General features: G+C 41.4%; 1 protein-coding gene across 1 annotated transcript in view; it reads left to right on the forward strand.

Moving 5' to 3' along the window:
• CLVS1 (clavesin 1) overlaps positions 1–27,941 on the forward strand; it is a 101,982-nt gene that overhangs the window by 55,736 nt on the left and 18,305 nt on the right. Inside the window, exon 3 of the mRNA XM_075706039.1 lies at positions 27,675–27,785. Coding sequence (XP_075562154.1) covers positions 27,675–27,785 — 111 coding nt within the window. The remainder of the gene's footprint in view (positions 1–27,674; positions 27,786–27,941) is intronic.

Below are 27,941 nucleotides of genomic sequence, written 5' to 3' on the forward strand. Positions count from 1 at the left end.
GATTTTGACATGCCTTACAACACTTCAGAGCAATCACATTTTCCACCTATGGATTAATAGTGTGAGGGGTAAAAAGCAAGACCCTTCTGGAGTCATGGTCCTGCTGCAGGAGCCCTACACTGTGAATCTAGTATTAATCTCCCATGTATTTCTAAACCTTCCCACATGACTTATGAAATGACACTATAGCAGAAGCCACCTTCCTGATGGCAGTAATTGAGCTACAAACACAAGTCTGTTTAGATATTTTTATAAATATAGGCATGTATACATATATATGCATATACATAAGGTGATGATGGCTCGATGGAGGTCTCCTCCAGCATTGATGTCCTGCTGCAGCTCCAGAGAGTTCTTCACAGACCTCTGTGTTGCTGGGATTGTTGCATGACTGCCAGGAGGTGCGGATCAGCAGCCTCAGTTCATGGTCCCCGGGAGTCCAAGGCCCTGTGGGGTCCGCTATCATTTGAAAGTGGCACATCCTCACAAATACAGTGATGCATTTTTGTCATAGTAATTTTTGCATAGACATTATGGGAAAAATTATGCAACGAGAACTTTCCTGTGCAGGCAAGGTTTTACCCATGGCTCTGTGAAGTTTCTATCTGTCATCAACTGTATAAGGGGTTTTTTCCCCTGCTGAAAAAGGTTCTAATTTTTGGGACAAAACCTGTGGACCATTTCTATGTATGCATATATGTATGTTTTGTTTAGCAAAGGTCTTACTCCAATAAGAACTGCAAGATTTTGCCTTCTGAAGAAGCACAGTGGAAATTTTACAGTAGACTTTACAATAAACTTACCCAAATCTCTCGCATACATTTTTGGCATAGTTGCTACTATTTTCATTGAATCACAGCTTTACAATTTTACATATATTGAAACTAAGAATAATATGCACCCAACTTTCTTCAGGCCATATACAATTTACTCAGTCATTTCCCAGCTGTTTTCATTTCAAAAGTTACAAGTACTTCATAGCACTTGATATTTTAGTCAGTCCTTTCTTCCTTCTTTGAATATTGATAAGATACCCTATAGGGAAGGAGGTAAGATACTTTTATTCATGAGCTATATTTTGCAATAGATGCAGACATATGAAATAGAAACTTCCTAATTTTTAGTTCAGAAAATCAAGGGTCATTTTCTCTTGTGCCATTTTCTCTTCCACCCACTAGCTTAAAGATTTTGTATCCATTTGAATTTTGCCAACAGCAAGATCTGACGAGTATATGTACTGCTTACATGAATTCCCAGAACTGACAACAACGGCAAAACTTTTGCTGACTTCAGAACCATGAATTTCAACCTAGTGAGTCATTTTGAATTATTTGCTCTTCTCAAAGTTCGTAATCACAGGGAATTGGACACAAAAGTGGAAATCCAGAAAGCTACTGCTACCGTGTTTTTGAACTGCAGATACTCATTTAAAATTTCATTGGTTAATGCATTTATTACAGGAAAGAGGAGCATTTCACATCACTGAAGTTCATGAAGTTCATGCATTTTTCCTCTGTTGGCTAATAGCTGTCTTTATTTCTAGCTGTGAATGACAGCTACTTGCAACTTGCAAGTAAATACTTCTGAAATAATATTATTGCTATTTTAGCTGCATTTACAGCTATTCAAAAAGGTGTGGAAAAACATCCAAACCAAACAAAAGCAATTCCATAACCAAACTTTTTTTATGAATTAAGAATGTGTAGCTCTAATTAGATAAATGCCCTTTCTGCTGCAATGATATGTTGCTTCTCACCTTATCTACTGATGTCTTGCCAGGGCAGGGTAGAACAGCAGGGGTGGAGATGTGCATGAGACCAAACTGAAGGGGGAGTTGTATGGCTGTAAATACTTGTTTCAGATGTCATGGGATTTTCCCCTTTTCCCTATACCAGGGAACATGTACCTGTGTGAATGTATGTGATGGGGTCAGTGTTTTATTAGAGGGCTGTCTTCCAGGGGAGGCAGATGGCTTGTTGCGTATGTTCAGCACCATACACCTCTCTGCTCCCTAGCTGATCTCTTCTCCCTGGTATCCAGTGACAGAACACATGGGAATGGTTCAAAGCTGGACCAGGGGTGGTTTAGACTGGACATTAGGAAGCATTTCTTTACCAAGAGGGTGGTCAAGCACTGGAAAAGGCTTCTGAGAGAGGTGGTCAATGCCCCAAGCCTGTCAGTGTTTAAGAGGCATTTGGACAATGCCGTTAGTAACATGCTTTAACTTGGGCAGCCCTGAACTGGTCAGGCAGTTGGACTAAATGACTATTGTAGATCCCTTCCAACTGAAATAGTCTATTCTATTCTATTCTATTCTATTCTATTCTATTCTATTCTATTCTATTCTATTCTATTCTATTCTATTCTATTCTAAATTTTTGGCAGCTCTCTGCACCTAGGACAGGGTGTGAGGTCCAGGGAAGACTGGTAGTGCACTGCTGGGAGTAGAGGTGTTATCAGTTCCAGGGTGAGCAACAGAAGGACCCCCCTCAGGGAGACCCCACGGGAAGTGTCTAGGGGACTTCTTGAGAGACACGCATCATGCTCACTGCCTCTCTGAGCCATTGTCCTCCTTTGCCGGTGTACTTGGTGGGATATCTACCTCTCCTTAGAGATGTGGAGGACATGATTAAAAAAATGTAACTCCTGAGAAGACAGATGTTCTGCTTTCAGCATTCAATCTCCAGTATTTCTACCAAATGCTCTGTCATTTCCTGGGCACATCTCAAGAGGGCTGAGTTTTTCTCATCTAGCCACATTTGTGTTCAGTGCTCCTCTTCAGTTGGACAAAATCCCTCATTTTTGCCTGAGGCTCATTAACCTGGGTTAATAAACTCTCATTATCCAAGGTTTCCTCAATCGACTGCTGAACCGATGATGAGCTTTCCAATACATGGCTACATCAGAGTGAGAAGTTTAACATCATGTAATTAAAATCCCCATTATTCTACCATGAAGGTGACTGAACTGACACAGAGCAAACTATGCCTACTAATTCAGAAAATAATGATGCAAAGTGAAAACGCTCAGCACTTGTCTCATGCAGAGGTCTTCCCATGCCTGCACAGGAGACAGCTAAAGGAACTTCAGATGCTGGGAGGGACAAACAAGTAATTTAAAACTGGAGACTGAGTCAGAGGAAGTGCATGGTATAGTTTATCTATACTGCAAGAGAAGGGGCAGAAGATGTCTGAGATGAACAGCTTAAGATCTAGTAGGTAGCTAACTGAGAGAGATGTGAAGGAAGTAATACTGCTTCAAGTTTGATGTGGCACATCCACACTGCATCAAGTGGACTTACTAATTTAGGTCATGCGTAGTCAAGGGATGCACTCTGTAGTGAGGTATAGGCATGACTTTGGTAACTCTAGACTTGTTGACTCATTTCCTTCCCTTTTACAAGTCAAATTATTTTTCTAAATATCAAGTATACGGTACTGTCCTGGTGCATGTGTCATCCTTTTCCTATTGAAGTTTGAGGAAAAAATCCCTTGTTGAGCTGTCTTTGAGAATGCTGAGCTATAAAACACTCATGCTCAAATAATTCATTATAACCGGTACCTCTGTTAGATTTTTCTTAGGGTTTTTAGCTCTTTTTGCCTTAAGTAAAATACAGACTGGAAAATTATTATGAATGTATTAAGTCTCCCAGGCAAAACAATTTTTAAAGCAAAACAGCCATGACAAGAAGGAAAATTAAGATTTTCAGATATGTGTTCATCATACTGAACATATGTTCACCAAACTGAACTTGACAGGGGATGGTACAATTTTTAAGCAATAATAACCAGCTCAATTAATTCAAAGTCTTATGATGTTAACAAAAGCAAAATTTTATCCCATGTCTGTACATGTCTGGGCAGGTGATTTTGGTATCAACAGAGAATGATGGATTTTTAAGAGTAGGTTTACATTTATTTCCAATCAAAGTTATTTGCCAGTGGGATTGTGAGATTGCTCATGTCAATTCAACCAAGCAACTCTAAAATGACAATTTAGAAATTTAGACCAATTTAAGAATGTCGATTCATTTCAAAGTTAGTTTGTCCAGGTAACACAGCAAAGCTTTGCTGCTTCTACAGAGAGGACTACCGTATATTAAAACAAAAGTAGGACCATCCAAGCAGGAACAGCTCCAACTTCAGACCAATCCATGCTGTAGCCCTCTCAGAGAAATGAGGGAAACCAAGATAAAAATCTTCTGACAGTTTCTTCTCTGACATCCTAATTCCCTAGGTCCTGATGTCTCCATCTCCCTTTGTGTGACCCAATATGTCCCTGTCACATGAGCAAAATGAAGCCACCTTTATTACATTTCTGAATGAGAAGGGGATGTGGCATTTGGTCATATAATATCTGTACTTCTAGCCATAGAACAGATACAAGGATGGGTCTTATAAGTCTTCTGGTATCTTTATAGATGTTACATGACACATCATGGTATATATTTTTCTTCCAATAATTTGGAACTGCACAATAGTGGATTCTCCAGGAGGAGCTAATTTCTTAAGATAAATGCAACATTTGAGTGTTGAATCTTCCCCAGCCTAATAGTCTTCCCAGATGTCATTGTGGTCACTCTCTGCCTGGATGTATGGCATAAAGGGAGTTTTGTATTTTTTATTTAGGTAGGAGGGTCTGGCTCATTTGGCCAAGCAAATACTGTCTCCATTAATGATTTACAAATGGGCTTGAAGGACTTTAGCCTTGTCATGTGAGAGGGTGGGAAATAATTTAGGAAGATTGTTTATTTCAACCCTCAGCCAAAAGATTTGGGTCAACCACTGACACCTGACCCTGTCTCTGCCCTCTCAGTCACACCTAGGCAGCTTTTTCACCTGTTTCCAGATTGGTTTTCAAACTAGAGAAATGTTTGCTATTCAATGTCTATTCACACTCACCTCATATGGGCCAGCTCTTGTTTAATGCTTTATTTTACAACACTGAAAAAAAATGGAGGAATAAAATTGCTTTCCAATTTCAGAGGTGTGTGGTTAGGCATGTCTGTTTGGCACCAGGAATTCACAGCCCGCAGCTTCTCCGTGTTAAATGGCAGGAACAGCATTTATGCTTTGACATGCGTTCAAGTCATCTGCCTGAACTGTGCTAAGGGTTTCTGGTTTCTGGCCAGGCTGTGAATATATATCAGCTATGCAGGTGTGAATAATAGCTGTATTTTTTGTATCATTACTAAAATCAGGAATTGAGAGAACTTATCACAGAATACCAGACTAGACAGATCACAGGCCCAATCTAAATCCCTCTGTGCTGTTGTGGAGAAGGTGATCTGGAAATCGAATCATAATTTTATGCAGTACTTTTTCATGTAAAATATATGCTGATGGGTTTAATTATTAACATACTATTCTATACTGTGTCTAGTTAAAATTCATACTCAAGGTGACAATAAGATGCCTGCAATATTTTCATATGGGAGACATCTACATAATGCAGCAAAAATCACACAACTGACAGTATGATGCATGCACCCTCCTGGTATACCTGCTTTTTCCCCATTACTGTAATGAACTATTCAACAGCAAATACTCCACTGATCAAAAAGACACGTAGATCATCAGAACACTTTGTCCAGACTCTTTTGATAAGATTTTGCCAAAAAGAAATGTTTAAAATGTTTAAAATGCTCAATAAAAGTAGATTATCTTGAATTCTGACACTGATTTGTGAAACACCTATGTTGCTTCACCTGCACAATGAGTAGCGTTATTGGGTGTTCATGAGTTCATGGGCTGAAAATGTTAATGACATTGAATAAGCTGTTTATTCAATGTGGCCATGAACCACACTGAATGCCTCATTACCCACTTAATAACTAGAGATGAACAAATTGATTTTCTAAGTCATTGTCCCAGTATTAAAGTTGGGAAAGCAATTGTTGTGGGTCAAACCAAAACAGAAAACATCCAGTTCATTCTTTGACTTGCAAAAAGGCTTCTTGTCATTTTGGAATGTTTCGTTTTCCCTTTTCGTATCACAGTGAAGCTACATAGCAAAAAGAAATCAGAGTTCAAAATAGAAGTTGAAAATACATCAGTTTGTGCATTTGCTTGATATTTTTCCTCATTCTTTTTTGGCAAGACTCTTCATCAGATAAATACAAGTAGTTTCAATCTTTTGTTTCTTTAGTGGATATTTTTTTTTTCCTAACAGATTTTGGCCACATGGGCCTTGTCTGTACAGTTGAAGCAGACAGATGCTGTGTCACCCCCACTTGTTAGTACTAGCCAGAGAATTGGGTGGCCATTCTGGTGACAAGGACCTGAGCTAAGAAGCCCTGTTGTGATGCGAGTATATACATTATTTTGGACATGTCATCATGTCAGTGTAGCTGTGCAGCTTTCCTGAACAACTTCAGACTCAGACAGCAAATGCTTGATGTTGCCAGAAATTGTTCTCCAACAGAATTTTTTTGTTGTTGTGGTCCAGCTGTTACTACCTAAAACAAACTGATACTGAATTGTTTGTATCACCTTGCAGTGTTAAAAACTAGATAGCCCTGGATGGAAGAGCGGACATCCTTCACTGGGGGATGTAAGGTCTCAATGTAGTCATGTTGTCAGCAAGATCATTTCTTTACCTATCTAAACAATTAAATGATCATGTAAGAATGATTAAGTGTTCATAAAGGTCTTCCTGTGGTTTCCCAGTCTGGAGCTTGTTTACTTTGCAGAACAGATGGAACTGAGATGGGTTTAATACCCTTTTTATCCCTTTTATTCTACACTGAGTTCTGCTAAACACTTGGCAATATCAGGAGATGCAGAAGTACTGCTGCAGAATGTCACAGAATGGCAAGTGCTGAGCTCTCAAATGGCAAGTGAAGTGCTGTTGTTTTTGCTTTCCTTGCAAATTGTTTTCTTACAATCAATCATCACCTTTTTTATTCAACCCTTTTTCACCTCAGAAAGCACACATGCCTCAGGCTTGGAGGTGAAGCTAAAAAGGAAATGTCAACTTAATGAAAAACAAGCAAGTGTTTTGGAAAGTCTCAAGTTTGTACTTGTAAGTGTTCAACACCAGAGTGCTGGGCCAGGTCAGGTTCTCAGGTAGTCCAAGGGGATTTGCTACCATATGGGTCCTGAGGTCATCGTCACACTGCAAAATATGCTCAGTGTCTCAGCTCCAAGGATGTCTTGCAATGTTATCTATTATATAAAACAATGTAACTAACATGATCAAAAAGATCCTGCTTTTTTTTTTTTTTTTTAATGAGTTTTTAAGCCTTGCTGCTTAAGCACTGCATGGGAGAGCAGAGCTCTCACAGGATTCACTAGTATCTGAGGTGTGCATGTAAAACTTAACTGGCTAGCACTGGAATGTTCCTGGAGCACACAGGACAGCACCTGATCTGAGACATGGAGGAGGAGCAGCTAGAAGGACATTGTGCTGCAACATTTGAGATCCTGATTCATCCTGATTCATTATCGTCTCAGGATAATAATAGGCTTGACCCCACCCACAGAAATGCTTTTTGTTATTTTTCCAGTGTAAAATTCTCTTACAAGGCCCAGAGAATCCCAAAAGAGTCTTTCAGTGAAGCAAGTAATGAGCTATTGACTGTGGCAATACTAAAATATGCTGAAAAGGCAAACTCAAAGAAATAGAAATCCCTTTCCTCTTCTCATACCAAACCCTGACTTCCAGGGACAGCGTTGCAGCTGGAAGGCTCCCTCCTGTTTTAGTAAGGAATGTTTTGATAGAAGAGAGCTAAACCTTGCAATCTATTCCCAGGCAGGCAAGCTGGACTCCTAAGGCACTAATAGTCTTCAAAATTCCTGTCATTCTTTTTTTCATCTATAGATTGCAAAGACGGAGAATCATGACTGAATTGTCATTAGAGAAGAGATGTCTTTGGAGATGGAAAAATCTTTCAGGAAAAGAGCAAATACAGGAAGCTGTTAACTGGAGACTGAGAGAACTCTGTGAACATACCAAATCTTATCCTGTTCTTGTACTCCTTCCTGGCTGCCCATCTTTGACAACTGCCAGTCAGAATACTGGGCTAGCTGGATCTGTCTCAGTAAGGACCTTCCTATGCTTTTATGAAAGGATTTTTCAAAAATGGAATTTGAGCAAGGAAGTGTTGAGTTCCTGAATATTTTGTCCCTGTTGTTAATGACTCAGAGGCGAAGAAAAGGCAATCAGAGATCACACTGGTGTCAGCAGCCAGCCATTAACACAAACAAGTAAGGTCAAAGCATGGAAGAGAAGGAGATCCAGTCATAGGACTTGGGGAATTTCCTGCTTTCACATTTTCTGCTTTTTCTGATAACAAAAATACCAGGTAACATTAATGTACCAAACCTGAGGGCACCTGTGTCATTGATCAGATTTGGAGGCCCACCTTAAAGTGTTGCTAGAGCAGTATGACCTTCGAAGATTATCTTTATTCTTTGAAGATCAAAGGAGGGGGTATGAGGGGAGAAGAAGCTGGTAGACAACCTTAGAGAGGAAGTACCCTGAGAAGCCTTCCAAAGCATGGCCTCACATGAGACCACTGAGTGCAATGGAGAGTGGTTGAGATTGCAAAGATAGCAAGGCAGAGTTTTCAATGTACAGTGTTACTCAATGAAAAGTAAAGCAAAGGGTGAGCAGATTCTTATGAAATTGTCCAAGTTGTCAAGCCACCATGAGACTCACCTGTCAGGCTTGTTTGATGCCCTTTCATATTGTCTGATGAATATTCCCCCAGTGCTCTCGCACCAAGGTGAACTGCCAACTCTCCTTTGTGGGCTTCTACTAATAAACACAGTCCTTCAAGACAACACACAACCAGCATTCAGCATTACTTCCATTTAAATGTCAGATTATTTCATCATGCCAAACCCATGACAGTGAAGGCAGCTTTTAAAATACACTGCCATGATATTGCAGTTGTTTCCTCAAAGTCTGATACCACAAAGTACGGAAAGAAACATCAGGTTCTTTAGGGGTGTATGTATGAAGCTCTTGCAGACACAGCCATTGCAATATGTTTAGAATACAAAGTAATAGCTCCAGTCTTTCCACTCCCCTGGCTCGCCATTGCAAACCCATGTACTTGATTGCTGCATGTGTCAGCATGTCCGGAGTCAAGGCATGCAACGCTGCATGGCACAGCAAAAATGCAAGGCTGAAATCTTCCCTCTTGTTATGCTGCCAGTTCCACCAAAACCACACCTGGATTGTATTATATATTACAAAATATACATAAGTGATACAAGGCTGATCCAAAGCTTAGTGTGGAAAAATCAGATAGAAATTAGAATTAGATGGAAAATATCCTAATTCTCCTCAGTGGAGTCAGACCCTTGAGGGCCACTCAGACCCAGAGTCATTCAGAAATTTGTCATTTTGACAAACAATTCTGTAACCTGAAGCCGTTGGAACTGGGACTGTACTTTGGAGCTACAGTTTCTACTGACATTAAAATCTGCCATAAAACCAAGACACTCATCAGACAGAAAAAACCAACACAGAGCAAATTTCACTGCTTCAGGCACTGACAAGTGTTATATTCAGGTCGTCTTCTAAATAGAGAAAGCATTGTCCATACCTTCTGTATGTAAAATGCACAAGTGCTAGATTTTAACCTTTTCTTCAGTTATCTGGCTTCTAAAAAACTTAAACCCATGAAAAGATATTTTCTAAACAATTTAGGGAATAAACATATGATTGAATGGGTATAAATTAATAAGACTTTTCAAGTTACCATATTTTATTTGGGGGAGGTGACAGTGTACCTGTTGTTAACCCACCACAATTCTGCGGAGATCAGTTTAAGAAACTCAAGCCTCCTGAGTGTACACTTGGAGGAGTACCAGAGATGGAGACATAGTAGTATCCATCCCTCATCTTGTAGTTTTCTGCAGCTGTGGACCAGAAATACTTTTTAATGTTTCAGGGCAAATACATCAGGTTCACCTAAGCCATCCTGGAAAGTTTTATTTCTAATACTATAGGGACCTTCACAAGGCCAGGTACCATGAGGGATGGTAACCAGCATCTTCAAGGAGGTTATTAGCAGTGATGGGACGATAACCTCTCTGGCTTTTTCATAATTGCACCCCTGTTTTCATGTGTTGAGTTTCACTTCACAGTAAATTTTCTCCTGTGTCTCAGCAGAGGTGAGGCTTTTCATTTTGTCTCTATGTCTTTAGAATTACACAGAACTGCTGCATGCAGGCAGGTGTTGTTTTCTTCAGCTTCCAACTGGCACTGCTAGCTTCATGTTTTGTTAGGATGATCAGATATTTCTGTAGTATGTACTATTTATTTAGAAGAATACTTTATAAAGCAGCAGGGAGCAATGAAGCTTTTGACCTGTGGTTCTAAAAACACATGGGAAGCCAATCAAAATAAATGACAAAATGCACACTGAAGTATATTGTTCGGGATTTTGCTTCAACAAACTTAGCTGAGCCAGGAGAGGACTATGGATGATGGGAAGGAATGACAACAATGGGGAAAAAACAAGGCACAGAAAAGGCCACTTCAAGAACATTAGCATCAGGTCATAGTTTGCAGTCTGAATCTGAAACTTGCAACAAGCCTTGCGGCATAACAGAAACAAATATTCCATATCTACTAGACAGGGATTTTCTTGGAGGAGTAGGAAAAGGCAGCAGAAGGCAGAGTAATGTCCCACTAACCTGCACCTCTGCCTCCAGCTTGTCCACATCAACTGGCAGCCCAGAGAGAAGAGGCCAGAAGAGGCCAGAGGGAAGGTCAGAGAGAAACTGTAGGACCGTGTGACATGCATGTGTATGCATCCATGAGCATAGGACAGGTCCAGCCACACAGGGAGGACCTGGCCCTATGAACTTAGGACACATGGGTCCATAACTTGGGATGCATCCTGCAGAGGGGTTGGACCTGCCATGGGATGCTGAGTCCTGCACCCCTGCTGTAAACACCATGGTTGTGTGTATCCTTGGCTGTCACTGGTATTAAACATAGCTGCTACTCTTACAGTAAAGACTCTATGAGTCCTTTAAACTCTCTTGTAGACTATCTGATTACAGAATATTTTAACTGCAGTTATGCTTTATTGTTACTGTAATTGCTGATACAACTAGTTTTATACTTTTGTCAGATGTTTGATTATTTGTCTCATGAGTCTTTTTTTTTTTTTTAGAAGAATGGACAGGTTAGACTATACAAACAAAACAAAATGATTTTTAAAGAATGGAGAAACAGGACTAAAAATGAAACCCTGTTTACTAAAATAAGAGAAACCCTGCAGAGCTGTGATGTGAATGGATGACTAAGCCAGCTATCCTTTCCTGAAGTGTGCTTTTTCCATGAGCAGATAGTTTGCTATTATGACCAGGGGATCTGAAGCCAGAGAAATTACCAAGCTGTGAGAATGCCATTGGGGAGAATACATTTCCTACCTTCTTCCTCCTCCTTGTCTTCTCTTCCTTACTGCTGCTTCCTACCAATCTGGTCTTTGCAAACTGTGTGGGTGACCTTATCCTATCCCCTGCAAGGGAAAAGAGGCTGTTCCTTCCACTTTTAAAGGAGATAAAAAGAAAGTGCTGTTTTACATTTCCACTCCAAGTTGTGAGCACAGCAACAGTGGGGGTAATAAACTGATCATGGCTAGATTGATGGAGGAGGGGGAAGGGATTAGTAATCATTTATTACCAAGCAGCTATTTTAAGGTCCTCCTGCAAGTTCTTTATTTTCCCACAACTTCCCTTTCTAGGCACACCATCACTGATTTTTAATGCAATTCAAAATCTCAAAGACCATCGGTTACCAGTGGTCAATTAACTGCTGCGGTGTGTCATACCATCGCATGGACCCTTGGATCTCAGCTGTAATATCCACACTGCCATTTCTGCCACAGTCGGGTCCTTCAGTTCCTGCTGTCGCATGTCCTGGGGCTCAGGTGCATCAGCTGAGAAAACCTACTCCACCTACTCCACCTCCGCCTGTGTCCATCTGGTGCAGCAGTGTTGCTTGCATCTGGGATGAGTCCACTGCACATTGGCACGACTGCTTCCCACCTTTATCGCTGCTAGCATCATTTCACAAACCATACCGGACTTGCTGCTTTCCTCTCTATGTCGCAAGACACCTGTGAGGCCAAAGTGACTCTGACAGCTGGCTGACGAGCACAGGCATCTTGTCTTCAGAGTTCATCTGACCTCCAATGTATCACTGGTGCCACAGTAATTCCACAGTGTTAAATACAGACCTGGTTTGTGACCTACCCTTCCTGCATGTATCTTCTCAGTAGCCCTCCCAAGCTGCTGATGAAGGCATCTTGATTAGGTGCAAATTTTCTTACAGGTCCCCCACCTGAGGGGTCTGCTGGGGAAGGTGTTCCCATAGGGTTCTCCAGCATATATCTGTACACTTTACATCTTAATTTGTTTTGGTTTTGTCAGAATTTGTTGTGCTTTCTGAGTTGCTTGAAGCCTCCAGACAGGATTTTTTGCACTTTCCCCCCATATCTAACATAATTTATGCATAACTTAGTACTGTTTACACTCTCAAATATGTTGTATTTCCAAGCAAAAAGCTTCTGGCTCCAAGCACCACCCAATGACATTCTGAGAAAATGGTTTCCTAAAGAGATAATGATCATGCACAAATGGATGCCCCAGGTTCATAAGGTCACTTCCCAGAGTGTTACTGCCTTTTCAGTTTCTCATTAGAGACATTGCAATAGATGCCATTTTTAGGTCATTCATATGCAAAGGAAATATTTCAACATTTTTGCTTACTTTTTACACAATCTGTAAGAGCACTACCTTCACTTGTTCTTCTTAGTTATATTTGTCACTCTAGAGCAATAGGATTCTCTTATTGTAGCATGAATTATGGCAAGAGAAACTTTCCTGAGTAGATGAGCCATGGGCCATCTTGATCCTTTCATCTTTATTCCATACTCTGTTCAGAGTTCTTGTATTTCCTGAAAGCATCCTTAGTTTCCTCTTCAGTTGCTGTCAACAATTGTCCATCCATTGAATTAATTAACTTGCTGAGATCCAGAAGCTGGCATCTTTTTATCTCAATAATAAGCTTCTTTTTTTCTTCTGGTACTATTATAAATTTTAACTTTTCCATATTTTTCAATATTTTTCTTTATCCAAACACTTACTGACATAATTTTATAATGGAATAAAGTTTACCTCTATAAGATGAGAGTTTCATTGACTCCTACCATCAGTGACTTTGCTGATATTTGTGTCCCTGGTACACCTAATCGTCATGGAAAATCAGTCTGTGTCCCATGGGCCTTCAGGGGGACAGTCCATTCACCTTCTACTATGCTGTTTTCCATGATTGCCATGAAGAAGTCTGTTTCCTTCCTTTACAGATCTCTACTGACACTTGTAAATGCCTGTGTAGTGTTGTGACCCTTTTACTAATGGCAGATATTATCCTGCATGAGTTGTTTGTCCACTCTGGGTTTCTCAGAGTCTTGGGCTCTGTCGACTCCCACACTGACAGCATTATGCTTTCCTGCCTCAGTCTCATTTGCAGAAACATTGTGGGTTTCTTTTCATGTCCACCGCATCAAAGCAACATCTAACCTCCTCAAACTTCAGGCAAGTCCTTCATTGCTTTAGAAATGCTAATTGCTTTGCCGTAAGTTGATTCTGGGTATTTCATTAAACACTTCCTTGAATGATTTTTCCCAGAATCTAACTGTGATCTTATCACAAACTGAATTTGATTAAAAAAATTGAAAAACTTTTTTTAAACTTTCTATCAATCACAAACATAATTTTATTTTTACCACCTTCTTTGTAATGTCTGTTTAAAAACATACATCTGACATGTTTCACTTTACCTTGAGAGCAGTGCTCAAATTGCTGTAATAATCTTTCATAATAGGCCTCCTCTGCCTAAGTTAATGGGAAAATATTTTTAACAATCAAGGTGCTTCACAACTTCTCTGTCAGAAATTAAGCTTCCTTTCCAGTGGTACTTCTGGTTTATGGGTACAGACTGAAGTACTAGGCAAACTACTCCAATTATCTTCTGTAGTCTGAAAGAATTTTGGTGCTGGCAAGCCATTTAACTTCTTTATTTTTCTGTTTAGGATATTTCCTTGCTGTTTTTACTTTGGAAAATTAGTTGTTCGATGATCACATTGAGTGAAGAATTTGCTGTGTTCAGTGATGTATTTCTCACTGAGCAGACTTTCATAACCTGAACCCCTTCACAACTGAACCAGCTCAAATAGCAGAGCCTATTCAACAGAGTAGTCTTTCCCAGACTGTACCACACAGTGTGCCTAAGATTTGTTTTAAACTCAAAATTGAAACAATATAGTGCCTGGAGCAGAGAATTAGGGGGAAAAATAAGGACATTTACTAACGGTTTGGTCTTAAAATTTTGGAAAGGATGGTACCAATAAGCAATGAACTGACTTTCCTGGACAGACCCCTAATAGAAGTGGGGAAGCAAGATATTAGTGTAACCTCTGCATTACAAGCGTGTTGTCAGGGGCCCTTATCTTGAATTTTTGTGCAAAGATGTACATGCAAACTACTGCATATATATGATAAAAGTGTGTCATTGCCAAAAGAAAAGGCAAAAAAAGAAGACTCCCAGATCAAGCATCTGTGAAGTGTTCAGAGGTACTATTAACTTCTCAGTAGCATTTGTAGACAAATGTTGGCTTTGGTTGCAATCTCCAAATGTTTTCCAAATTGCTGGATTTGCAGCAGAAATTGTTTATTTCCTACCAGAAATAACCTAGCACTACTGGAAAGCTGTCCAGTGAACAGCACAAATGAACACTCTTTCCTAAGCTCTGATATCTTTTTGTGCCAGTTAGAGATTTCAATAACGGAGAGGTTTTAATTAAGTTGATGGACATAAGTGGGATTAATATGCATTGGGGCATGTGTGAAATACTGTAGCCGTTAATAGGGAATGCAGCTTTTCTGATGACTTCTGCTCACCCAGCACATTCCTGATAACAAGGAAATCCTTCATTCTTGGAACAACAGTTTAATGCAGGGAGTTAGTGATATAGATTTTCCTCTGGTCTGAGCAGATTATTTTCTTTTGTTTATTGCTGTCATTTGTGCTCATAATATGGGTTTTGTGGCAAAGCATATCTTAAATAAACCTTACCTTCCTGCCCATTAGTCTATAATAAATTCTGTGGCATATTTTAAAGATGATAAAAGCTTCAGCTTTAAATGGAAACTGCAACCTGAAGCCCTGAGCAACCAGAGATCAGTCAGTGATAAGCGTGGAACATGGCTTAGTAACTTACAGAGCAGGAACAGTCTGACAACTTCAGATTCATGCTTACCTGCACATATAAAATACCACAGGATCATGGGATAATTAAGGTCGGAAGGGATCTTTGAAAGTCATCTGATCCCATTCGTGGCTTAAAGGAGGGCAAACTTTGAAGTTAGATTCAGCTTTGAGTTTTGATCAGGTCACTCAGGGTCTTGTTCAGCTGAGATATGAACATCTCCATGGATGGGGTTTCCACAGCCTCTCCAGGAAACATGTCTGCCCACCGTGAAACTTTTTCCTGATATGTGGCTTGGCTTTCCACCACAACTGTAACTCATGTTGATTACCTTGTCTTTTCTCCCTGAGAAAAGTATGGCTGACTTCTCTATAGGTGCCCACTAATTAGTTACAGGGAGCAGTGATATTCCCCTTTAACCTCCTCTTCTGCGGGCTGAACAGACTATGTTCTCTAAGCCTCTCCTCATACGCCACTTGCTCTAGCCCCCGGCCACCTCAGCTGCCTCTGATGGACTTACTCCAGTATGTCAACCTCTCCTGCAGTGGGGAGCCCAGAGATGTACACAGTGATCCAGATGTGGTCTCACAATTGCTGAATAGAGGTGAAGGATCACCTCCCTCACCCACTGATTATGCACTTGCTAGTGAAGCCCAGGACATGTTTGGCCAGTTTTGCCACAAGAACACACTACACTGCTGACTTGCATTCAACTTGCCCACCGGGGTGCCCAGGTCCTCTTCTGCAAAGCTGCTTTCTAGTTGCTCAATGCCTGACCTGTCCTACTGCATGGGGTTATTCTAAGATAAAACACTTTGCATATGCTGATGTGGTTTCCCAGCAACTCTGCAGCCGTTCAGGATCCCTCTGAATAAGGACTGTCTGCCTTAACCTCCAGCATCTCAGCTGTACTCCACAGCCTGGTACCACCAACAAAGCTTCTGAGGGTTAGTTACTCCCTGCCATCACCCAGGTAATTTATAAAGACATTAAGCTGTACTGGCTCCAGTATCAACCCCAGAGAAAAAACATTAGTAAATGACCACGAGGCAGACTTTGTACCTCTGGTCTCAACACTTGAATCCCAGCAATCTGATCAAGTTTTAACCCACACTGTATTCCACCTCTCCAAAGAAAATCTCTCCAATTTGCTAGAGGAACAATATGGGCCACTGTGCCTAAAGCCTTGTTAAACTCAAGGTAAATGGCACCCACTGATTTGCAAATGTTCTGGTACTCAAGCAGGGAGCAGTAATAAAATGCTTGGAGTTTAACAAGGAGGATACGCTGCTGCATGCCTTCAGGTGGAAAGAGTTCTCGATTGGAAGCCTTCAAAGGAGAAGGTACAAACCAACCGCCCTGTATCTACCTAGCAAATTTAATGACCTCCAGGAATATGACATGGCATACACCCAGTCTCTGGGTGGAAAAAACCTAATTCATTTAAGACTTGGTGTAGCAGTGCTTAATGTGTGACTTTAATGCAATATAAGAAGCAAGAAGAAGAGGAAAATTTGTATGGTTTTTTAATCTGAGGTGGGTGAGAAATGGGGTCACACCTTCCTGCTAGCTGTAGTTTTAGCAAATTCAGAGAAGTCTTTTTTTTTTTTTTTTTCTGCTCTTGGCCTTAGAATACATGATCAGAAAAAATTGTTAAGAGTAGAACAGGAGAATGGAGGAAAGGTTGGCTTGCAAACTGACACTGTGCTGCCTGAAAACACAATTAAGAATAACCTTTTGGGGTAGGCGGTGCAAGCACTACTCAGGCAGCAAACTTGACTGGTAACCCTCAGACTCCTCTTGTTCAAGGACTGTAGTGGGAGCAGGTGCTAATATAGAAGAGGTTAAAGGACTGAAACAGTGTCCTGGAATTATCCCCACAGTCATATCTATGCTTGGCTGATGATAATGAAAAGGCTGGGAAGGTGCACTGATTAGTGCCCTTCTTCCCTTGCACCTGCACAGACAGCAGATATAATTTTCCTACCGCGATCTTTTAAAGTTGTTTTGAAGTCAGAGTTAAGGTTGCAGTAAAGCAAGGTAGTGAGGAATAAGAAGTGTGAACTGAAGGGAAGTTGTGTTGTGGAAATGAGAGAGCTTTTGCAGAGAGTATAAGCATGTATTTTGTGTAACAAAGAATACAGGGTTTAAGCAGCATTTAACTCTGCCAGACTGATAAAAACCCTGTATTCTGAGAGACTATGTGATGAGCAGCACAGGCTGTCACCTAGCATTGCTTTAGGTGGTGAGCATGGCACAAAAAGAACATTAAAATGGCAAAGTCACGCACTTAGAAAAGGAGAAATCCCCGTATCAAAGTACAGCTTCATGGGGTCCTGACTCCACCTGTGCTTTACAATACCTCTAGGAGCAACCAGTGCAGGGAGAGCTCTGCCTCTCACCTGCGGGTCAGGGCTGCAGCCACTCCGTTGGGAGAACATAGCTAACGAACTCTAAGCATTTTGACTGATCATAGCTTTTAAGGCAAGAGGGTATCATTATGGCTAGTCCAGCTTATGAAACCTCTCAACCTCCAAACTTCCTTGAATGTGTTCTGGCATATACACACACACAGAGATGCAAATACTCACTGTGGCAGTAAAACCATGTGCAGTAGGAAAACATTATGTGAAAGGTTGGGCCCGTGCCCCAAAGGCTTCGAGTTTTAAACCTCCACCCTTCAGTAGTCATAGAAATATTTCTGAAGTGCAGAAAACAATATTTACCCCACCAAGCCCATTGAGAAACACTCAAATCACTTTCTCACCCTCCGGTCCCCAAAATGTCCCTGTAAAAAATGTGTCTAGCTCCCTGGTGAAACATTTGGGCCCAAAATGTAAAGAACTGGCAAAGTTATAACAAAATACAAATGGAGCATCAGGCAATCTTATCTATTGGTGGTGCTATTAGCAATGCCTACTTTTATGACCACAGGGGAAAAATATCAGTGTGTTCTCTGTACTGCACAGTACAAGGCTCTTCACTGTAAAACAGTATTCATAACTTGTTTCTTAAATGCAGGGTGTAGAATATGTCATGAAACAAAATGCTGTCTGCCACTGTTAAAACAGCTTTCCTAAAAATGTTTTCCACAAGGTATCTTTACATCTTTTCACATGTATCTTTACTCACTTTTTTTTTGTTCTCAAAACTTATTTCAAGGACATTCAATTATGGTCATGTTTCTCATTACCAAGGCACTGCTCCATTATTAAAAAAAAAAAAAAAAGGAGAGAGAGATCAAAAAAGGACAGACACAAAGAGATTATATTTTATTGCAGAGCAGACACATTGGTCTGCTCCTGTCAATTCAGCCCTGTGACTATGTGGGACTTTGTGAGACACAAATACATGAAACAAGTTTCCCTTCAGCATGGAGGGATAAGAAAGCTAAGCAATCCCACCAAGATATTAGAACAAGGACAGAGGCTGAATCATCCAAATAATAAAAGATTTTTTTTTCCTTAGGCTTCTATTGTTTTGAAGAATAAGAGGTTGTACATGAAGCAAAGGTGCTGCTGCTGTCTAGTGTGTGTTTATCTAATGCAGCATGAGTTGTCTCATATTGAATCCCCCCCAGAGCTGGGTTTCCACCGAAGGATAGGCATTTAGCATTTTGACTCCCTTTAAAACAAAGTAGGTCACAGGGTTTTCTCACCCACCCTCACACACATACACACTCTCTCTCTCTCCTGTTGAAAGAGAAAAAAGAAAAGAGAAAGAGCAAAAAAATGTCTTCACCAGGGGGACACTCATCAGGGTACATTCATCGAGGATGACAGAGACCACAGAAATTGTTTAAAAAAGGGTTTGTGCAAGAGCTAGGTGAAGGGAAACCTTCCATTTTAAAATTAGGTTCCAATCTCAAACAAATTAGGGTAAAAACTGAAATTCTTAGTGAAATAAGATGGGAATCTAGCTTCTGTTTAGCAGATACCCTTGAGAAAATGGGTGCTAGAAGGCTATGATACCTTCAAGGAGCTGTACAGAGAAGTCAACACAAATGATTTTCTTAATTTCTTGCTAGATGCAGAGAAATTTACTTGAAAAGGAAAAATCTCTGTTAAATAGTTTGTTTCAGTCAGCCAACAAATTCCAATTAAAAAATTGCTTGATCGTTTTTTTCTGACCTAGGTTAGAAAACCTTTTCTCTTTCTAGGTTATAATCTCATCACAGTAATAGTTTATAATCTCCTTTACATGCCACTCTATATATGAATGCACATGCAAAAGCTGTAAGATGATTCCAGGCTTTGTTCAAGCCAAGCTACAGCAGACTTCTGTGCAGTGCCAAATAGGTTGCCTAGCACTATAAATAACAAAATTGCCTTTTCTCCATCATCAGCTTTCAATCAAAACACAAGTGTAATACAACTGCATGATTTCTGTGTAACACCTTGGCGCTTTCATAGGCAAGATGGAAAGCTTTTCTGCAAAGTCAATAGGTCTCCTGAGAAGAAAGGCAAGTGCCACAAGACCTTTTTTAATTGCTTTTCTTTGGCTGACTTTATCTAATGCTGTGGGCATTTGTCCTCACCATGACAGTTTGGCCTTCATTGCCCCTTCACTCAGACACAGGGCTATTTTGGCAGGCAGCAGATACATAGATACAGCAAGCGGCGATGTGAAGAAAATACAGAATAAATGTTTTACATACGTGAAGTAGACTCTCAGCATAACAATGTATATCTAAAGAGGCAGACTTTGTACAGGGTTTTTTGTTTAAAATCCTAATAGTGTTGCTCAAGAAATAAGGTACTGCATTTTGTCCTTTTCAGGACTGGCTTTTTGCATGCACTTTATTCTTTCCTTTCAACAGCCTTTTAAATCCTAGTGGATTTGCCTCAGCGTCATCTTCTTCTCTGCCCTAACTCCTTCACTCCCTGTGCTTTCAACCACAGTGTCCCACAGCTCTACTGCCCTTCAGGATGGGTGCAAGGCTTGTCTATGGAAATAGAAATAGCTATGGAGAGAGGTTTAAATCAGGTCAACTAAGGAAAATTGTAGATTTTGACTACAGTGGTTAATAGCGCTAATTAATTTTGTTTAGAGCTCAACTTTTAAAAATTACTTTGAAAAAAATCTTTGTTACTATTTTTCAAAAAGTGTATATTAAAAATAGAACATTTTTCAGGTCAAGTTTTCCATGCTAAACTTTTTAACCCCAGTGCTCCCTGGGTGAATCCTTTTCCAGGTGCAAGGAAATTAGGGTGGTTTTTCCTTAAAGATGTCTTAATGCTGACTTTTACTTTCATTGCTGGACGTGCTCATACTGCTGGTGGTCATTTTACTTCAGCAGGTCCTGCTTTAAAATCTGGCTACAGGAAAAAAACCCACTTCTTTATCACAGACCCAAAACTGAGAGCAACTCACACCCACACAACCCACCAACGGGTCAGAGATGAACAGCACTGCTTTAACTCCCGGTGTCAGGGAAAGGATTAGAGGGACGTCACTTCTCTCAGAAACATGGCGTTTGCACAGAGACTTTCTTCTGACAGTGATTTCAAGTGAGCAACCAAAGCTGGTAGGTTACAGCCAGCCAAGGGCTTGGTGTCCCAGGGAGAGCGAAGCGCGGCAGCCAGCCTCCGGGCACGCGCTTCAGCCAGCAGCACCTGCGCTCGTCCAGCAAGCCTCCAGGGCAGGCTTGCACTGTGCCCAGTGCATTTTGCAGTTCCGAATTAAGCCCTAAACTACTTTCAGCCTTGATGATCTTCCTGATGCTTTTCCCTTCCCCCCAAACTAATTTTAGACGTTCATGTTCAGTGAGATACAGGAATAGCAGCGACTCGGCTTGCAGTCACCCTCACTAAGAAAGCTGGATATTTAAGTGTTTCTGAGCTACTGTTTACACCAAAAATCAGGACACTGGAGACAGTTTACCCTGGTTTGCTAGAGCTGGCTACAAAGATTGTAGCAAGTTCCTACACTAACTCTGCAAAACAGCCTCAGCCAAATTCATGTCCCTTCTCATGCTGCCGCCTGTTCCTGTGACCCAATCTACCCCTCCTTAGCTTAGTGTATGACTTTCACTCTTCCTGCTCCACCAGAAGCTCCCTGATCTGGCCTTCTCTAACCTGACGTCATCTAGAGAAAACTGTGGCACCCCAGTTGCACATGTGCATGGGCTACTTTTAAATCAGTGTGTCAATGCTCTTCGTATTATTATTTTTCAATCACCTTTTGAATTCCTCTCTTCTCTGTGTACCTCCTCAACCAAACCCCTGAATGAACCTGCTGTTTCTATATCAATAGAATTTATTAAGCTTTTTTTCTGGAGGGAGCCTCAGTCTGTACCTTAAGTGTGTGAAACACTTCGAAATCAACAGGGGCACATGCCAAACAAAAAAGCAGTACCAGAGTATAGTGTCAATCCAGCCGAGTCACTGCTTCTGGGAAATTTAATTCCTAAATTATTCTGAGCTGGTTCAGCAAAAGGTTTCTTGTAAAAAGGTAGTGAAGAAATCCCCTTTTTGCCCCAAGGTTACAAGTTCTAAGTTATTTTGTTAGACCAGATGATATGACAGCATGATTCTATCAGGACAAATCAAAGTTTACTGAGCAAATCTGTGTTCTATAACCTGATCTATTGGTGCCATCTGCCAACACCCATGAACAGATGCTCTGTAGGACCTCACTAATGTGCAATAATGACTGGGGGAAACCCACTGCAAATGACTGAATTTTAAAAGTTATCGAGTGTAGCAGGAGAGATAACAAACATAATGAAAAATGTCTAGGAGAATGCATCCCAATATTCATTTTTTAGTTCCATTTCCCTGACAGCAGTACTTCAGAGTGTACTCATCTACATATGTGGGTATGCAGTGTAAAAATAAACCAAGCACTCGTATTTTCCTGTGATTTTGCTCCCATTCTTTGCTACTGTATGCTTCAGAGAAAAGAGAGCGTTTCAGTGTGAGCTGTTACCATCACAGCTTACCCCAAATCAATGAGTTCTTCCTGACTGCAAGAATTCTTTTTATGGTTGTATTCAAGCAGGTCAACATTGCCATATTGCTAGCACTAATGTCTTTTTTTTTAATGGTTTTCCCCTACTCTGCAGCTATTTCCAAGCCCTCTGTACTCTGAGGGCATGCCAAGGTAGAAGCAAACGAGTTTGCAATTATTGCCACCGGCAACATTAATTTTGCATTCCCGTCTCTTCAAAAACACAGGGGAGCAAAAAGAGATAACGGAAAGACGAACAACTTGTCCCAATGGAGACTTGAAACGTGCCTGGGCTCAGAGCAGGCACCACAGCAGGTGAGCAGGAGCAGCCCTGGCTCCCGCAGCCCCAGGGACCGCTCGGAGAGCTGCGGGACTGGCCCAGTCCTGGGGTCCTTGCGGCCCCCAACCCTGCCGCTTACTCCCACCGCCTCCTGCCCACAGGATTGCCAAAACTAAGCATTCATCTCTCAGGAGCTGCATTAAAATTAGAAGCTGAAGCTGTAGCGATGCGGGGAGCACTTTACCTTCTCTCCTAGCACACGCTATACGACAGCCTGCTCTGTCTGTGCCCAGGGCGTTACACGGTGTTCATTCAAATGTGCTCAGGAACGTGGTTTTGATAAACACAACCTATGCAATATCTGACAAAGTCGTAAAATCGGGGGACAACAACTTTCAACCGCAGCCACTGTTTCAGAGGCTGAATTTGGATCCAGAGCTGGAGAGCGGAAAGCCTCCATCCCTTATCGTGCCACTCCATTAAAATTACACCCTCATGGAAACTCTCAGTGGAGAAACTATCACTGAAGTATTAGTAAAATCTTCCTGAACTATTAATACATTTAATACAGTCTGTGGGAGCTTTAATCCACTGCGGGGACTGATTATGTAAGTGCACAGGCATGAAGATGCTGTTTTTATCCTCAGTTGAAATGACCTTTCAGTTTAAACAGTTTTGTTTATGATCAAAATCTTCCTGAATCTACGGGAAATTATTTTCTTTCAGAGGGGATTATATTTGGATTTGCAGTAAACTGGCAAGTATGGCTGAGATTAAAGTCCATTTGGATGGCAGGATGTGTGTGTGCTTTTCTGATTGCAAAGGGTAGAAGTTATGAAAGCATTTTAAAAACATTTGTGTCACAAAATTCAGATGTCCCATAACCCAGAAATATGCTGCAACTTGGTTTTTGAGCTCAGGTCATTGGTCTATGTAGCCAATTCATGCAGTTCAAAAAGATTGGCCATGAGCATCAGGCTGGATTTACACCTAATTTTGGCATTCCACAGATTGTTTTGCTTTTCTGCCACACTTTGGTGTGAGGAGGTGCTGTGAGATCATTTTGATTTTTAGCTTTCAGGCTCTTCAGAGCAACAACACAGCAAAAGGTTTCTGATGCATACTCATGCCAAAAGAAATAGATGTCGTGAAGGAAAGAACAGGCAGAAATAGTGAAAAATTGTCTCTCATTCACCTCGTAGCTATCACTCCCAAGCTATTTAGCGGAACATTATGTACTGAGGGTTTTCAGTCCCAGGCTCATTTCAGTTCAGAAATTTCCCTGCACAGGAGGTCTGAGCGGAGGAAGGGAAACAATGATCTCTGCAACATTTTCCTCTGATCTGCAAGCTTGGAGACACTTCTCCAATCTGAAAGGAAAGATGTATTGAGGCCTGTATGGATTTTGGAGTGTCTGTGGCAGCTCCAGTGTTCATTTCTTTCTCTTCTTTGGGGATGATGCAGAAGGGAATAACTGAAATGAGAAAAGAAAAAATACATATAAAGTTAAAAAAGGCAAATCAGGCAAAAGAAAAGTCCCATCTTTGGCACCAGTTTCATTCAACCAACAGAAACAACTAAAACCCTGTGTTTGGACAATTTTATCTCTCTAGGTTTACTTTTGCAGTTTGGGAAAGGTACCACTGCAGCACGGTTAGACATATTCCTTGATTTAGTTCACTCCAGGTCCCAATGAAGAAGACCTGGTCTGACTCTGGACTGGGCTAGCTGCCCAAACAGGTATCTGGAGTTCCTTCACTGTTTCTTCCCTGCTATTACTGAGTAGCGAGGTAGTGAGATTAGCACTGGGTTGGATGTATTTGTTCATGCTGCAATTGCGTCTCTGAGCAACATGCTAGTATGTCCAGCCTGGTTTTCAGACAAAATGACAGCAGTCCCCACAAATAATTAGACCAATTCCTACATGCTGTATTTTATTTATGCCATTGAAATAAAATGTAAATATATCCTCAGGATTGGGTATTTTTAACAAGGAATTGGGTTAAGAAAAGGCTCCATGATCCCAGGGTCCTTTTCACAGTAGGCTCCAAAAAATGTACCTCATTATAAAATACACCTTCCCAAGGAATCACAAGACATGAGAAATCAAAAGAGAATTACTAAAAGCAAAAGCTCTCCAGCAGAAAATCAATTTCAGCTACTTTCACCTTGCCCCAGGGAAACCAGCAGAGACACTAAGTGGGGTGTGGGAAAGGTCTCATACATCTTCCTGGAACCGCACAAGGCAGACCTCCAGACGGGAGCTTTTCTTTCCAAGACAGCTCTGCTCTAATTAGGGACTTCTGCAAAATTGGTATGTTGCAGTTCCAAACAGTGTCTGGATGATTCCCATATCAAATTTCTTTGGCTTAAAAAAAAATTATGTCTTTGTCCTTGTTCTAATTGACAGCCTTACAAATGCAGGTGGACTGAGGGATGAAGGTCAAACTGAGCTTATTGTGCTTAATAGGGTAAGGAAGAAAAATTAGCGGAAAGTTACGCACAAAAAAATGTTCTTCTGTTGTTTTTTTCCTGGCCATCATTCTGCCTTTTCAGGGGTCTTTGTGCATTTTCAGATGTATCTTCAGAATGAAAAGAAAGCAATTGCCTTTAAATAAAACTATTATATGAGGGGCTTTCCTGTAATACTTAATCTACTGATGTACCAGACAGAATCTCATTTATGGACTCAACAATCTATGTTGGGTGGACATAAAATTAATTTTCTATATAGGAAAGTACATCCTTCTCCTTAGTCAACCTTTTCCAGAGGCAGTTTGAGAGTTTAAACCTCTGTCTGTTTCCTATAATTCTCAGCATTCAGACCTTTCTGGGTAATATGGTATCGTTAAAGCTGGTCAACATGTTCTAAAAACCCTGTATTCCCCCTTGGAAATGAAGTCTGACTGACATTTATCACTTAAGATTGTGATTAATATCACCTGTGCATTCCAGTGAGAAGGCAAAACAATTTTTTTTTTTTTCAGGTCAGTATAAATCTCTGTCTCTTAAAGTTATTTCCCTGGTTCTCATTGCTAATTTCTTTACTGTCCTTTGCTTCAGACACAGACTGTATCTTCTACACTGACCTATGCTGCTATGGTACAACCTGGGGTGGCTGTGGCAGCTCAGCCCCAAAGAGCAAAGGAGTCCAGAACTTCTCCCTTAGAGATACAGCTTGTGGGATGGCAGCTGCCTTGAAAAATATAGAATTAAAAAAAAGGGCAAATGTGCAATGTTGCAGTATTTCTTAAATATGTTTCGGGGTTTTTTTATAATATTCTATGAAAGTTTCAAATCTTCAAATTTTCATTCTCATGTAGGAGGAAAGCAACTGAATATGTGAATTTTGCATGACATGGGCATTTTTGGCTCTAGTCTGCTCTAAACCCCAATGTTAGCTTATCACAGGGTAGCAAACCACTTTTGGCTTCACTTCACACTTCTGTTGGTCAAGGTGGGCTCAGATTCTCTGCAGCTGTTTCTCAGCGCAGCCCAGTTGAAGTCACTGCAACCTGCAGCACTGCAGTAGTTTATATCAGCCAGAGCTGCGTCCCTAAACTCTAATGAATATTCCAGCAGCAATGGAAATACAGTTGTCTTTATAGTGAATGAACACCTCAACAGAGTGTGTGCCATCCTTAAAAAGCTCAGCTCATAGTTTATTGGGATTTAAAATGAGATCACCTGTTATGTTGCACTGCTTGGCCTCCTGAATGCTCGCCTGACTACCCACTAGGCTTGCACAGAGCATCCAATATTGGGATTTATAATGATTTCAGATAAACTGATGTGTCCAGGGTGTAAGCAGCTTATACTACTGTGTAGCAAATGAAAAAGGTATCACTTAATGCTTGTGGCCGCTGACAAACATTACCCAAGCGTGGTTTAAGATGACTGCCAGGGCAATCCATGGCCAGTGCAAAAGAGCATAGAGAGTCCTGCCAATCTGCCTTGGGTGGTGGGATGCCTACATAGTGCTAAATCTGGGAAATAATTTGACCTTGAAGCGGCACAGAAGCTATACTGAGCAGGTGTATAAGGGGATTTTCCATATCATCTCACAAATCCACCCCATATCCTCACCAGCTGCGCTCAATCTCTGATGCTCCAGAGGAAGGTCAGAGAAAGCCCCAGGATACCCCATGCTAATTGTGGGGGAAATGAGCCTGCCTGAGTCCTAAAGCCAAAGCCCTGAAGGAAGAGACCTGATTATGCTCTGTCTTTTATGCTGAGCTGTAGGGGTTAGGAGCACAGGCAGGATGAGGACAGCTTCATCAGGATGTCCCTTCACAGAGGAGAGACAGGCACCTCTCCTCTCGCTGGAAGCGTATTTGCACGCAGGAGCGGGGGTTGTCCCACTATTTATGCAAGCAAAAAAATCCTAGGCTCTTCCCTGACTGCCTGACATTTGTTAGACGAGAGTGTAGGTACAAAATGCCCATCACAATATACAATAACCTTTAAAGATACGCCAGCAACCTCCTCTTTTATTAAGCGTGCCACGCTGGCTGAGCGGAGTAGGACGCTGTTGCAAACACCTCCCCGGCGGGACGCTACCTGCATGCTAATGCTGAGGGTGTTTGTGCACAGCCTGGCAGCGAGCGCTGGGCTCCGGCAGTTTCCATGGTGCCGTCATGGTGTGCTCTCCCTACACCTTCACTTATCAACATTTCCCACCCATCCTCCTCCCCATAATACGCTGCTCGCTCACCCTGAAAGGTCAGCCATTGTAATGATGATTTTAGCAGGGGGGAGGCAGGGAGGCCGAAGGGTGAAAAGGTGAGCTGTGTGCAGCGATGTGCGTGGGAACCGGCGCTTGCCTTACGCCGCACAATGAGAAATTAGAAAGCTTCCCCTCAAGGGAGCGGTGCTCATCAGCCCCCTCTCACTTCCCATCCCAGCCAAGTCAGATGCCCTGATGGAGTTAAAAAATGTGCAGGCGAAGTGTCTGGAGAGCCTACTTTAAATCATCAGCAATTGATGCATTAGTGTGTGGAGGGGAGAAGGGACTGCGGCTGCTAACAGAAGGAACTGATGCAAATGTTTCCAGGCATCTGTCTTTTTCCATCTCCCTCCTGCCCCCCTCCCAGTGCTCGTTTGCAGATGGAAAGAGGCAGACTTCTTCCTCTGACTTTCATCCTATTGACTACCAGGCTAAAGCACTGCATCTATTAACTGCCTTCCTTTTCTTTCTTTCTGTAGGACAGCTTCCCTGCCCGTTTTGGAGGAGTCCATTTTGTCAACCAGCCCTGGTACATCCATGCCCTGTACACACTAATCAAACCGTTCCTCAAAGACAAGACAAGGAAAAGGGTAATTAGATGGGGCCAGGGCAGGGGGGTGGATAGGAAGCTGCAGAGCCGCAGTAACTGAGTAGGTGCCTGCTTTCTTTTCTTCTTTCTTTTTCTCTCTGCATTTTTCATATGGCCTCAGAGAATTGCTGCTGTTATTAAAACTTAGAGTTTGCAA

This window comes from Pelecanus crispus, chromosome 2 (genome assembly GCF_030463565.1).
Source record: "Pelecanus crispus isolate bPelCri1 chromosome 2, bPelCri1.pri, whole genome shotgun sequence".
Classification (NCBI taxonomy): domain Eukaryota; kingdom Metazoa; phylum Chordata; class Aves; order Pelecaniformes; family Pelecanidae; genus Pelecanus; species Pelecanus crispus.